General features: G+C 44.2%; 1 protein-coding gene across 1 annotated transcript in view; it reads left to right on the top strand.

Annotated features, from left to right (window-relative positions):
* Positions 1-1,532: 1,532 nt before the first annotated feature.
* gem (GTP binding protein overexpressed in skeletal muscle) overlaps positions 1,533-15,241 on the top strand; it is a 43,489-nt gene continuing 29,780 nt past the window's right edge. Inside the window, exons 1-2 of the mRNA XM_063067144.1 lie at positions 1,533-1,657; positions 3,355-3,688. Coding sequence (XP_062923214.1) covers positions 3,367-3,688 — 322 coding nt within the window. The 5' untranslated portion in view covers positions 1,533-1,657; positions 3,355-3,366. The remainder of the gene's footprint in view (positions 1,658-3,354; positions 3,689-15,241) is intronic.

Genomic DNA, 15,241 nt, shown 5'->3' with positions numbered 1-15,241 from the left:
TTGTCTGAGGGCACAGTTTTAAGGTGCTCGGAGGTAGGTACAGAGGAGATGTCAGGGGTAAGGTTTGCAGAGGGTGGTGAGTGCGTGGAATGGGCTGCCGGTGATTGTGGTGAAGGCGGATACGATAGGGTCTTTTAAGAGACTCCTGGATAGGTACACGGAGCTTAGAAAAATAGAGGGCTATGGGTAACACTAGGCAACTTCTAAGTAAGTACATGTTCGGCACAGCATTGTGGGCCGAAGGGCCTGTATTGTGTTGTAGGTTTTCTATGTTTCTATGGTGTTGGCGCTTGGCCAAGTGGTTAAGGCGTCGGTCTAGTGACCTGAAGGTCGCTAGTTCGAGCCTCAGCGTGTTGTGTCCTTGAGCAAGGCACTTAATCACACATTGCTCTGCGACAACACCGGTGCCTAACTGTATCAGCCCTAGTGCCCTTCCCTCGCTGTCGTGGAGAGGGGAGACTTGCAGCATGGGCAACTGCTGGTCTTCCATACAACCTTGCCCAGACCTGTGCCCTGGAAACCTTCCAAGGCAAAAATCCATGGTCTCATGACACTAACGGATGCCTATAAATATATTTCTATGGCTTTTGTACATTGGTTGTTCGTCTGTCTTGCTGAGTGCGGTCTTTCATTGAATCTATCGCATTTCTTTGTATTTTCTATGAATGCTCACAAGAAAATGACTCTCAGGGTTGTCTATGGTGACTTTGATAATAAATTTACTTTGAACTTTTATGAAATGGCTAATTTTTAGCCATTAACATAAAATTTTTAGGTGATTGGGGGAAAGTACGGGGGTGGGGGATGTCAGAATTAGTTTTTTTTTAATCACAGAGTGGTGAGTCCCTGCAAGGGACGGTGGTGAACGCAGATACATTAGGAACATTTCAGAAACATGGACATGGTTGGTGGAAAAATTAAGGTTTATGTAGGAGGGGTTGATCTTAGAGTAGGTTAAAAGAGGTCGGCATAACATTATGGGCCGAAGGGCCTTGCTGTGCTGTAATGGTCGATATATGTTTCGTCGAGGATAGTTCTCGAGCCACTTGCACCGTTATTCAAGATTATTTAATGTCATTTCCTGTACACAACCGTAAAGGAGAATGAAACAAGTGGTACTCCGGACCCGCGGCAGCACGAAAATCACAATAAGATAAAGAACACAATAATAAAAAACACACAATAGGTAAACACAACTGCATGAGATAGCTTATACACAAAGATTGTATGTCCATAAAGTGATGCCTGTACATTGGGAGACTGACGGGAAGTGATGGAGTACTGGTGGTTGGGGGTGCGCAGAGCTGGGTGAGTGGGTGCAGGTGTTGACCACCCTTACTGCCCTGTACAGTGACAGAAACTTTAAACTTTCCCGAGTTCAATTTCGGACGTTGGAGTGGAATAGCGGAGGGGAGGAGGAGGGGGAGTACAGAGGAGATTTGTGATCGAAGCTGTCAGGGGAGTTTTTAGTTCGGTGACATCACGGAAAAGCTCTGTTCTGGTCAGATCTGCTTAATATAAAGCAGGGGAGAGATCAGAGCGAATTAGAACCGGAGCGACAGCAATCCCATTGAGGATTAGGCATAAATCAGAAAACCCAGGCAGCCTCAGATCGAAATAAACCAGAACGCCGGAGTGCACGGGAGAAGGTGGCGGGGTAAGATCCTTCAGCGACAAACGGTTCCTCGGCGCACTGAGTAGAAAACATCGTGGGATTTAAGCAGCGGGAATTGTGAAACCACTTCGCGCCGTAAAATAATCACAAACACTCGAGATTCTGCAGATGCTGGAAATCCAGAGTAACACACACAAAATACTGGAGGAAACCAGCAGGTCAGGTAGCATCCATGGAAATATATAAGCATCATCAGGAGTTTCAGCGCCAAAGATCGACCGTTTATTCCTCTCCATAGACGCTGCCCGATCTGCTGAGTTCCTCCAGCATTTTGTGTGTGTTGTTCTGGATTTCCAGCGTCTGTAGAATCGCTTGTGTTTATCGTTTAATAGGTTGTTTTTCAGCGTATAAATTCTATAAATCGTATTTTCCTATGAATGCTCGCAAAAAATTAATCTTAAGGTAGTATATGGTAGCATATATGTATGGTTAGTAAATTTACTTTGAACCCCGCCCCCAGCATTTCAGTTTCTGTCGCAGTCACCTTATGTACAAACATTCCTGTGCGGTATAGGCATACAGTCAATCTATGTATATAAGCGATCTTATATATTTATTGAGTTTTATCATTGTTTTCTTTATCTTATTGTGTACGCGTTTTGTTTTGTGCTGCATCGAATATGGAATAACAATTATTTTGTTCTCCTTTACACTTGTGTACTGGAAATGACATTAAACAACCTGAATCTTAATAGACAAGGCACAAAAATTACAGATGAGTTTGTGCTTTTACAATATTATTATTGTGAAGGAGTCGGTTGGTTTGCAAAGTGAGGAAAGAGCTTCTTACAGTTCCATCCTCAAATGTTTTATTCGAGGGCGCATTTGCCAAGAGCCTTTCGGACCCCCCGAATTGCTTCACTGAAACATTTAACGAAAGAGTTGAAAAAGTTTGGTAAAACTTGCAGCGGCTGAGAATGTTCTTCTTGGAGTCGTGACGCAGATCGGAAAACAGTTCCATCTGCGTTCTGTTTGTTACTGATGAGCCAGGTTTCGGTTATCCGAGCCGTTTCTGACTTGTTCGCTCCAATCTACACCGCCAGCTGCGCTGTTCTAACACTCACTTTCAGAACTATACAACTCGTGTTGTGTGGTATTTATTTATTTATTTGCTCAACTTGTTTTCTTTTGCACCTTGGTTGTTTGCCAATCTTTAGAACATAGAACATAAAAGCCCTTCGGCCCACCATCTTGTGCCTACCATCTGACCTACTCTAAGATCAATTTAACTCTTCCTTCCGACATAACATCCATACGCCTATCTAAGTGTTTCTGAAACGTCCCTGATATACCTGCCTCTACCACCACCCCCGGCAGGGTGTTCCACACACCCACCACTCTCTGAGTAAAGAGCTTACCTCTGACATCCCCCTAAACATTCCTCCAATCACTTTAAAATGATGCCCCCTCGTGTTAACCATTTCCAACCTGGGAAAAAGTCCCCGCCTGTCCACTCTGTCTATCATCTTGTACACCTCTATCAAGTCACCTCTCATCCTCCTTCTCTCCAAAGAGAAAAAATCCTACATATAGCTTTTCGTAAATTCTATCGTATATCTTTGTTTTATTGTAGATGCTTGCAGGAAAATGAATTTCAAGTTTGTGTATGGTGACATATACACAGTTTGATAATAAATTTACTTTGAACCGTTTAACAGGGGGATTCCATTTGTTCGCAGGGTTGGGAAATCATGACACTGAACCACGCCAGACGGCGGGGTAGCCTGCCCCTGAGGCCTGCACCCGCCCACCAGCGCTGGAGTATTCCTGCGGACGGCCGGCCGCTGTGGAGAGAGAGCGCGTACATGGTGCGCTCCAGGTCCTGCCTCAGTCCGACTGAACCTTACGGGGGGAGCTGGTCCTCCGTCTCTTCGGACTCCGCCCTCTCCATCGATTCCAGCAACAGTCTGTACAGAGTGGTCCTCATCGGCGAAGCGGGAGTCGGCAAGTCCACATTGACCAGCATATTTGCCGGGTTGCAGCCTAATCTGGAGAACTGCGACACGTCAGGGGGTAAGGAAATTAACGTTTTAATTCCTCTGATTATAGGAACTTTTCTTGCAAGTTTATTTATTTATTGAGATAAGGTGGGGTACAGACCCTTCCGGCCTTTCGAACGGTGCCGCCCAGCAACCCCAGGTTTAACCCGAGCCTAATCACGGGACAACTTCCAATGGCCAATGAACCTAACCAGTCGGTCTTTGGACGGTAGAAGGACACCCACACGGGAGAACGTATAAACTCTTTACAGGCAGCGGTGGGATTTGAACCTGCCCCTGATACTGTAAAGCGTTGTGATTACGTCGTCCAACTTGCCTCCCAACTACTCAGAGCCTACATCAGGCCTTTGGTTCAGAATCAGACTCAGACTCAGGTTTGTTATCGGTGTCCTGTGTTCGGAAACGTGTTGTTTTGTGGCAGCAACACATTACAATACACAAAATCTAAATGGTGGGAAAGAGGAATAGTGAGGTAGTGTTCATGGGTTCATTGTCCATTCATCAATCTGATGCGGAGGGGAAGAAGCTGTTCCTGAGTCATGGAGTTTGTGTCTTCTGGCTCCTGCACCTTCTCCCTGAAGGGAACAATGGTCCTGGGTGATGGGGGTCCTTAATGATGGATGCCACCTTGAGGCACTGAATTTTGAAGGTGTCCCTCACTGCAGGGGAGGCTAGTGCCCATGATGGTGCCAGCTGAGTTTACAATTTTCTGCAAATTTTTCTGATCCTGTGCAGTGCCCCCCTCCATACCAGACAGTTAGAATACCTCTTAGGTACATCTGTGGAAATGTGCTAGAGTCTTTGATGACATCCCAAATCCCCTCAAACTCCCAATGAAGTATAGCCATTGGTGTGCAATTACTGTCTTTGTAATTGCATCTTTATGTTGGGCCCAAGATAGATGGTCTGAGATGTTGATGCCCAGGTATTTGAGGCTGCCCACCCATCTCACAATGCCCCCTCGACAAGGACTGGTGTGTGTTCTCCTGACTTCCCCTTCCTGAAGTCCCCTGTAGACCAGATACCAGTTCTCACTTGCTGCTGGTAAAACAAGGTGGGTGGAGGTGAGGATGCCGAGAGGCTTCATGGATGATAAATTGGATTTATTATTGTTACGTGTACAGAGGTACAGTGAAAATCTTGTCTTGCATCCTATCCCTACAGATCGATTCATTATAACAATGCACTGAGTTAGAACATTGAACATCAAATCAAATCAAGTTTAATTGTCATTCAAATCATACCTGGATACAATCAAATGAGACAGTGTTCCCCAGGGACCAAGGTGCATTCAAAATAGCGAGAAAGGGGGAAAAAAAGAACATAGTCATGCAAGAAAACACTTTTTTTAGTCCAAGTGCAACAGTACAGCACAGGAACAGGCTCTTTGGTCTACAATGTTGTGCTGAACCAGTGGCCAACTAACCCCCTCTATTTACAAATGTCCATTTCCTTCCATTTTCTTCACATTCATGGTCCATCTAAACATCTCTAATGTTTCTGCCTCTACCAAAAATACTTCAAAGTAAAATTTATTATCAGACTATATACATGTCGCCATATACAACCCTGGAATTCTTTTCCTGTGGACATACCTAGTAAATCTATGGAGCTGTGACTGTAACCAGGATTAATGGACAAAAAAACTGTGCAAATGCAAATATAAATAAATAGCCATAAATAACGAGCATGAAATAACAAAATAAAAGAGTCCTTAAAGTGAGACCATTGGTTGTGGGAACACTGGAAGTAGAATGAGTGTAGTTATCCCCTTGTCCCCTTCTGTTCAAGAACCTGATGGTTGAGGGGTAATAACTGCTCTTGAACCTGGTGGTGTGAGTCCTGGGGCACTTGTACCTTCTACCTGATGGCAGCAGCGAGAAGAGAGCATGGCCTGGGTGGTGAGGATCTTTGATGATGGATGCTGCTTTTCTGCTTCAATGTAGATGTGCTCAATGGTTGGGAGGGTTTTACCCGTGATATACTGGGCTGAATCCACTACTTCTTGCAGGATTTTCCACTCAAGGGCACTGGTGTTCCCGTACCAGGCCATAATGTAGCTAGTCAGTACACCTTCCACCAGCATCTATAGAAGTTTGCCAAGGTTTTTGATGACACGCTGAATCTCCACAGACTCCTGGGGAAGTAGAGGTGCTGTCGTGCTTTCTTCGCAATAATATTTATAAGATATCACCACTCCAGGCAGTGCATTCCAGGCACCCATCACTGTCTGTGGGAGCGAAACTTGCCCCTCACATCTCCTTTAAAATGACTCCCTCTCACCTTAAATGCATGCCCTCTGGTAGTAGACACTTCAACCCTTAGAAAAAGATCCTGTCCGTCCGCTGTCTGTGCCTCTCATAATCTTGTAAACCTCTTATCAGATCTCCGCTTAGTCTCCACTGCCCCAGAGAAAACAACCCAGCTTTGTCCGACCTCATGTGGTAGCATGCACCCTCTAATCCGGAAGCATCCTAGAATGAAAATTAATTTTCCTTTCCTTTACCACGTGTGTCAGCAAGTCAAAGCCTCTACCTGCCAATATATGCAATGATCAATGGTAGGAAATTGAGACAATCCTAAGACTTCTTCCCTGTCTACTGTCTGCCTATGCCTCTCAAAATCTTATAAACCTCGAGCAGATCTCCCCTCAGCCTCTGCTGGAGGAGGTAGTACAAGGGAAAACAATAACGATGCAGAATGAAGTGTAACAGCTACAGAGAAAGTGCAGTGCAGGCAGACAGTAACAAGATAGAGCAACACACACAAAATGCTGGAGGAACTCAGCCGCTCAGGCAGCATCTCTGGAGGGGAATGGACAGTTAATATTTCAGGACAAAGTGCCTCATCAGGACTGCAAACATCAACTGTTCCTTTCCATCCATAGATGCTGCCTGTCCTGCTGAGTTCCTCCAGCATTTTGTGTGTGTTACTCTGGATTTCAGCATCTGCAGAATCTCTTGTGCCTCGACCATAGTGAGGTGGATGGTGAGGTCATGATTATGGTTAGTGAGCAGCAGATGGAGAAATCATGAGGGGTATAGAAAGGGTAAACGGAAGCAGGGTTTTTCCACTGAAGTTGGGTGAGACGAGAACCTGAAGTTAAGGGTTAAGGGTGAAAGGTTAAATGTTGAAGGGTAGCTTTATTCAGAGGGTGGTGAGAGTGTGGAATGAGCTGCTAGTGGAAGTGGTTGATTGTGGAGTCATTTTCAACATTTAAAAGAAATGTGGCTAGGTACATGGATGGGAGGCTAGGGAGGGATGTGGCTTGGGTGCAGGTTGATGGGACTAGACAGATTAACAGCTCAGCATGGACTGGATGGGCCAAGGGACTTGTGTTTCTCTGCTAAAAACGAGCTTAACAACTTTAGTAGTAAAACAGCAGATATTGAATAAAAATGTTGGGAGATGGGGAGTTGTCAGACTTGAAGAAGACTGGGTGCATGCAGCACTGAAAGTTAACACTCTAGCATGGATTAAGCAATGGCTGATGGCAGGAGGCAAAGAGTGGGAACAAAGGGAGCCCTTTCTGGTTGGTTGCCAGTGACTAGTGGTGTTCCACAGGGCTCTGTGTCGGGACCGATTCTTTTTACGTTAAATGTCAATGATTTGGATGACTGTATTGTTGCAGATGATAGGAAGATAGGTGGAGGGCAGGCAATTTTGAGGAAGTAGAGAGGCTACAGAAGGACTTAGACAGGTTATGAGAACGGGAAAACAATGCAGTTTGAAAGAAGAAATGAAAGGGTTGACTATTTTCTAAATGGAGAGAAAATAAAATGTAAGACGTGCAGGGACTTGGGAGTCCTTATGCAGGATTCCTTAAAGGTTAATTTGCAGGTTGAGTCTGTAGTGAGGAAGGCAAATGCAATGTTAGCATTCATTTCAAGAGGACTAGAATATAAAAGCAAGGATGTATTGTTGATGTTTTATAAAGCACTGGTGAGGTCTCACTTGGAGTATTGTGAGCAGCTTTGGGCCCCTTATCATAGAAAGGATGTGCTGAAACTGGAGAGGGTTCAAAGGAGGTTCAGGAAAATGATTCCAGGATTGAACGGCTTGTCATAAAAAAAACATTTGGCTCTGAGCCTGTGCTCAGTGGATTTCAGAAGAATGAGGGGTGACCTAACTGAAACCTATTCAATGGTGAAAGGACTTGATAGAGTAGAAGTAGAGAGGATACTTCCTATGGTGGGAGAGTTTAAGACCAGAGGATACTCAGAATAGAACAGCGTCCTTTTAGAACGGAGATGAGGAGCAATTTTTTTTTTAGCCGGAGAGTGGTGAATCTGTGGAATTCTTGGCCACGGGCAGCTGTGGAAACCTCGACTTGATGCTTATTTAAGGCAGAGGTTGATAGATTTTTGATTGGTCAGGGCATGAAGGGATTTGGGAAGAAGGCAGGAGATTGGGGCAGAGAGGAAAAATGGATCAGTGTGAGGAAATGATGGAAGAGATGCAATGGGCCAAATAGCCTCATTCTGCTGCTATATCTTATAACAGACAGTTCTAACGCACACAAACTGCTGTAGGAACTCAGCAGGTCAGGGAACATTTATGGAGAGGAAGAAACAGTTGTTATTTTGTTTACACACTAAGTGTAAAAACAGTACCTCTGACATACCCCCTGTACTTTCCTCCAATCACCTTAAAATTATTCATTCATTCCTTCATCATGTGCCATGTCGTATGATGTGGGCTATCATGATCTTTCCTTAACCATGATTGTTTTGGCAAATTTTTCTACAGAAGAGCCTTCTTCTGGGCAGTGTCTTTACAAGATGGGTGACCCCATCCATTATCAATTCTCTTCAGAGATTGTCTGCCTGACATGAGTGGTCACATAACTGGGAATTGTGATGTGTACCAGCTGCTCATACGACCATCCACCACCTGCTCCCATGGCTTCATGTGACCCTGATCAGAGGGCTAAGCAGGTTCTACACTTTGCCCAAAGGCGATGTACAGGCCAGTGGAAGAAAAGAGCACCTTACACTCCCTTTGGTAGAGACATATCTCCACCCTGCCACCCACTTAAAATTATGCCCCTTGTATTGGCCATTTCTGTTCTGGCAAAAAGTCTTCATCTATGTCTCTTTTCATCTTGTAAATCTCTCTCAAGTGACCTCTCGTCCTCCTATATTCCAAAGAGAAAAACCCTAGCTCGCATAACCTATACCAATAAGACATGCTGTCTTATCTGGACAGCATCTTCGTGAATCTCCTCTGCATCCTCTCTAAAGCTTCCACACCCTTCGTACAATGAGGTGACCAGAACTGAACACAATCTTTCGAGTGTGAATTCAATGAGTTTGATAGCTGATTCTTGTTGACATCAACAGTTCCAATTTTAACAATGTAGCTACTGATTTCACTGATCTCCACTGGGTAGAAATACGTCCCTACCAAAGGAAATGTAAGGTGCTCCTACCCTCCACTGGCTTGCAGGTCAACCTTGGGCCAGGTTTAGCATTTGCTTATCACCCCGAGCTGGATCATGTGAAGCCAAGGGAACACGTGGTGGATGGTCATACCAGCAGCTGGTTCATATCACAAAACCTGGTTATGTGACCACTGATGCCAGGCAGCCAATCTTTGAAGAGAATCACGTTTATTCCACAACCGTGCTTCTAGCTTTACTTTTTATATAATTCTTTTTTTCTATAATTGTTGAATATTGTTGTCTTTTAAACGTCCACCTCGCACTTTATGTCAACCTGTCAACCTTCAGGCCATGTTGCTCAGAGACTGTGCTGATATTATTTTGTGACTCTATGTGCTGGATCATAACTCTGTGTACTTTGTGTGACAGTATGTATTACGTTTCACACCTTGCCATCAGAGGAACGATATTTCATTCAACTGGATATATGTGTGTGGCTGAATGACAGTAAACTTGTTCTTACGGTGCATGTCCATAAGATCATAAGACATAGGAGCAGAATTAGGCCATTTGGCCCATCGAGTCTGCTCCACCATTCAATCATGGCTGATCCTTTTTTCCCCTCCTCAGCCTTCTCCCCGTTACCTTTGATGCCATGTCCAATCAAGAACCTATCAGGCTCTGCCTTAAATACACCCAACAACCTGGCCTCCACAACTGCACATGGTAATAAATTCCACAAATTTACCACCCTTCAGTTAAAGAAATTTCTCCACACCTCTAATTGCCTCTCTATCCTGAAACTGTGCTTCCTTGTCCCAGACTCCCTCACCATAGGAACCATCCTTTCCACATCTCTTCTAAATACTTCTAAATTCCAGCAACTACAGGCCCAGAGCTATCAAATGTTCCTCATATGATAACCCTTTTATTCCCAGAATCTCACCTGAACTCTCTCTAATACCGCATATCTTTTCTAAGATGAAGAACCCAAAACTGTTCACAATACTCAAGGTGAGGCCTCACTAGTGCCTTATAAAGCCTCAGTATCACATCCCTGCTCTTGTATTCTAGACCTCTTGAAATGAATGCTAACATGGCATTTGCCTTCCTCACCACTGACTCAACCTGCAAGTTAACCTCGAGACTGTTCTGCACAAGGACTCCAAGTTCCTTTCCATCTCAGATTTTTGGATTTTCTTCCCATTTCGAAAATAGTCTGCACATTTATTTCTTCTACCAACGTGCATAAGTATGAATTTTCCAACATTGTATTTCATTTACCAACCTTCGTTTTATCTGCAAACTTGGTAACAAAGCCATCTGTTCCATCATTTAAATCACTGAAATACACTATAAAAAGAAATGGCCCCAATACCAACCCTTGCGGAACATCCCTAGTCACTGGCAGCCAACCAGAAAAGGATCCTTTTATTCCCACTCGCTGCCTCCTTCCAATCTGCCAATGCTCTAACCTTGCTAGTAACTTTCCTGTAATACCACGGGCTCTTAACTTGGTAAGCAGCCTCATGTGTGGCACCTTCTCAAAGGCCTTCTGAAAGTCCAAATATACAACATCCACTGCACCCCCTTTATCTATCCTACTTGTAATCTCCTTAAAGAATTCCAACAGGTTCGTCAGGCAGGATTTTCCCTTAAGAAGCCGTACTGACTTTGTCCTATCTTGTCCTGCCTCACCAAGTACTCCACAACCTCATCCTTAACAATTGACTCCAACATTTTCCCAAAGACTGAGATCAGGCTAACTTGTCTATAATTTCCTTCCTCCTTTCTTGAAGAGCGGAGTGACATTTGCAATTTTCTAGTCCTCTGGCACCATGCCAGAGTCCAATGATTTTTGAAAGATCATTTCTAATGCCGCCACAATCTCTAACGGTACCACTTTCAGAACCCTAGGGTGCAGTTCATCTGGTCCGGGTGACTCGTGTACCTTTAGTTCTTTCAGCTTTTTGAGTTCCTTCTCCCTTGTAATAGCAACTGCACTCACTTCTCTTCCTTCACACACTACAACATCTGGCACACTGCTAGTGTCTTCCACAGTGAAGACTGATGCAAAATACTCATTTAGTTCATCAGCTATCTCCTTGTCCCCCATTATTATTTCTCCGGTCTCATTTTCTAGCGGTCCTCTATCCACTCTCATCTCTCTTTCATTTTTTACATACTTGAGAAAGTTTTTACTGTCCAGTTTGACATTGTTCGCTAGCTTGCTTTCATATTTCATCTTTTCCCTTCTAATGCTTTTTTTAGTTGCTCTCTGTAGGCTTTAAAAACTTCCCAATCCTCTATCTTCCCACTAATTTTTGCTTTGTTGTATGCCCTTTCTTTTGCTTTTACATTAGCTTTGACTTCCCTTGTCAGCCACAGTTGTTCTATTTTGCCACTTGAGCATTCCTTTGTTTTTGGAATACATCTCTCTTGCACCTTCCTCATTTTTCCTAGGATCTCACACCATTGCTGTTCTACTGACATCCCTGCCGGTATCTCATTCCAATTTACTTTGGTCAACTCCTCTCTCATACCACTGTAATTTCCTTTACTCCACTAAAATCCTGCTACGTCAGACTTTCTCCCTATCAAATTTCAAGATGAACTCAATCATATTGTGATCACTGCCTCCTAAGGGTTCTTTTACCTTAAGCTCCCTAATCGCCCCCGGTTCATTACATAACACCCAATCCAGTACAGCTGATTCACCAGTAGGCTCAATGCCAAAGTGCTCTAAAAAGTTATCTTGTGGGCATTCAACAAACTCTCTCTCTTGAGATCCATTTCCAACCTCATTTTCCCAATCGACCTACATGTTGAAATCTCCCATGACCGTCATAACATTGCCCTTTTGATACACATTTTGTCTTTCCTATTGTATTCTGTGGTCCACATCCCAGCTACCATTGGGAGGCCTGTATATCACTGCCATCCTGACAGTACACCACATATCGCACCCAGACAGTGCAGCATGTGTTTATTCTGTATACGTGTAAATGTACATGGTGAATAAGGTTGATCCTTAACCCTTGAAGAGACACAGGTGCTCTTCAAAGAGCCACACTTGAAATGAAAGCTGTGTTCTCGGCAAGGCTGCCCTGAGCATTAACATTTTTTTATTGAGCTCATTCTTACAGAGTTAAGTAATCCGAGCTACCACTGAATGTCTTGGCAGGAATAGACAAGAAAGATAATGGGTTCCAAAATAAATTTCCACTGCATATGCCAAAGAACTCTCCATCTCCGGAGACTGTATTCGCACTGTGCATCAAAGATTGTGCTCCAAGCATAAGCTGACATTTTAGTGCAGGCTACTGCTCGATCTGTCATTTCTCGAATAAGTCATTAAACAAAGGCTCTCTATGTCTTTGTAGATTATATGTCACCCTTCAGAGCAGAACAGGAAATTCTCAATCAGTATCTATTTCTTAAACAAAGACATCTATATTCTTATTAGGACTTTATACCCTGGAACTCAACTCCCAGACCCGAAACATTAATTATCCCCCCCTCACAGATACTGCCTGGGCTGCTGAGTGCTTCTGGCATTTTTCATTTTCGTTGCATTTTCAGTGTGATTGTTAGGATGTTGAGATTCATCCGAGGATGTGCTGGGACGCGTCATCAGTGATGTAACCTGGGGTCATTGGGTGTTTCTGGTCTTTCAACGTCAGGCACTCTCGCCGAGGTGACCCAGCCAGGGCTGATCAGAAATACCCAGCACTGGTCCGTGGGTCACAGCTCTTCATCCGTAGCTTCCTGAAGGCTCACTCAGCAGCCTTTGTGATGGTCTTGGTGGCTTTTTCTTTGTAGCCCCTGTTATGCCAAGGAGAGCATACTCTGCAGAGTGAGCAGAGAGCAAAACCTCTAAACCTCACCTCTGTAGGCTGGCATGGTGCCCTCCACCCTTGTCCCTGGCACTGCTCTGCCAGCTGCTGGTATTGTATATGCTTGTTTGGTAAGGTGGCACACAGGCTCTTTGGTAATGTGGGTAAGGCCACAGAGAGAGAGCTGTTGGCACATTGGTCTCCATAAATCAAAGTATTGAGAACAGGAGTTGGGATCGTATGCTGAAATTGTATAAGATGATGGTGAGGCATAATTTGGAGTATTGTGTGCAGTCCGGTCACCTACATACAGGAAAGATGTAAATAAGGTTGAAAGAGTGCAGAGAAAATTTACAAGGACGTTGCCAGGATTTGATGACCTGAGTTATTGGGAAAGGTTGAATAGTTTAGGACTTTATTCCCTGGAGCAAAGGAGAATGAGAGGAGATTTGATAGAGGTACACAGAATTATGAAAGGTATAGATAGGATAAATGCAAGCAGCCTTTTTCCACTGAAGTTAGGTGAGGTTAGAACGAGAGGTCAAGGGTGAAAGGTGTTGAGCAGGCAAACAATATGGTTTGAACATCGGAGCTGCTTGAGTGAAACAAGCGCCTAACGTTCAAAGTTCAAAGTAAATTTATTATCAAAGTACGTATATATCACGGAGTACTGCCCTGAGATTCATTTTCTTGCAGGCATTCACAGTAGATCTAAGAAATACAATGCAATCAATGAAAAACTACACATAAAGATAAACAACCAGTGTGTGAAAGAAGACAAACTTTGCAAATACAAATAAATGCATAAATAATACTGAGAACAGGAGTTGTAAAGCCCTCAGAAGTGAGTCCATAGGTTGTGGCCTCATTTCAATACTGTGGTGACTGAAGTTATCCACGTCAGCTGAGGAGCCTGATGGTTGGAAGGTAATAACTGTTCCTGACCCTGGTGGTGTTGCACCTAAGGCTCCTGTACCTCCTTCCAGATAGCGTGGCCTGTATGGTCTCTGTGATGATGGATGCAGCTTTCTCGTGGCAGTGCGCCTTGTAGACGTGCTCGTTGGTGGGGAGGTCTTTGCCTGTATCCACCACTTCCTGTAGGCCCAGGAAACGACTTGCCCTGTCAGTGGATTTGAGGGTTTGGAAGAATTGTTGATGCCTTTCCTTGTGAACCTCGACTGCCTGCTAAAATTGTTCATGTAACAGAAATGTTCAGAACTGCAGGGAACCCACTGGAGTTTAGAAGAATGGGGCGGGGGGGGGGATCTCATTGAAGCCTATTGAATATTGAAAGTCCTAGATGTGGAGAGGATGTTTCCTACAGTGGGGGAGTCTAGGACCAGAGGGCACAGCCTCAGAATAGAGGGGCATCCATTTAGAACAGAGATGAGGTTTAAAGCAGAGGTTCTTGATGAGTAAGGGTATTGAAGGATATATGTTTGCGCTCTTATGTACACTACCTAATTTAATTTTTTATATGGCAGGACTTTCATATGATGAAAGACTGGATGAACTAGGCTTATACTCTCTGGAATTTAGAAGATTGAGGGGGGATCTGATTGAAACATATAAAATCCTAAAGGGATTGGACAGGCTAGATGCAGGAAGATTGTTCCCGATGTTGGGGAAGTCCAGAACGAGGGGTCACAGTTTGAGGATAGAGGGGAAGCCTTTTAGGACCGAGATTAGGAAAAACTTCTTCACACAGAGAGTGGTGAATCTGTGGAATTCTCTGCCACAGGAAACAGCTGAGGCCAGTTCATTGGCTATATTTAAGAGGGAGTTAGATATGGCCCTTGTGGCTAAAGGGATCAGAGGGTATGGAGGGAAGGCTGGTACAGGGTTCTGAGTTGGATGATCAGCCAATATCATACTGAATGACGGTGCAGGCTTGAAGGGCCGAATGGCCTACTCCTGCACCTATTTTCTATGTTTCTATGTTTCTATATTTGTTATTCTAATTTATATATTTTAAAAATGACTATGTATTGTAATGTAGTGGTGCCACAAAACAACAAATTCTGTGACATGTGCCGGTAATGTTAAACCTGATTCAGATTCTGAAGGCAGGAAAATGGGGTAGTAAATTGGCCATGATGGAATGGCAGAGTAGACTCGATGGGCCAAATGGCCCAATTCTGCTCCTGTGTCTTATGGGACACTGTTGCCTGGGTTCCGTGAGTTTGGAGCTCGATCTGAGGTTCTGATTTCACTCCTTTCCTCGTGCGTGGACTGTGCTGGGGTGGTGAAGATGGAGATTAGAGTTTGCCCGTCACCAGTAGGTGGCTCCCAACACACAGGAGATGGTGCAAGGTCTTGTCACCTCTGAAGTATGGGCTAACCCGGG

This window comes from Mobula hypostoma, chromosome 1 (assembly GCF_963921235.1).
Source record: "Mobula hypostoma chromosome 1, sMobHyp1.1, whole genome shotgun sequence".
Classification (NCBI taxonomy): domain Eukaryota; kingdom Metazoa; phylum Chordata; class Chondrichthyes; order Myliobatiformes; family Myliobatidae; genus Mobula; species Mobula hypostoma.
The sequence above is the reverse complement of the archived record's forward strand: the minus strand, read 5'-3'. Positions and strand labels throughout refer to the sequence as shown.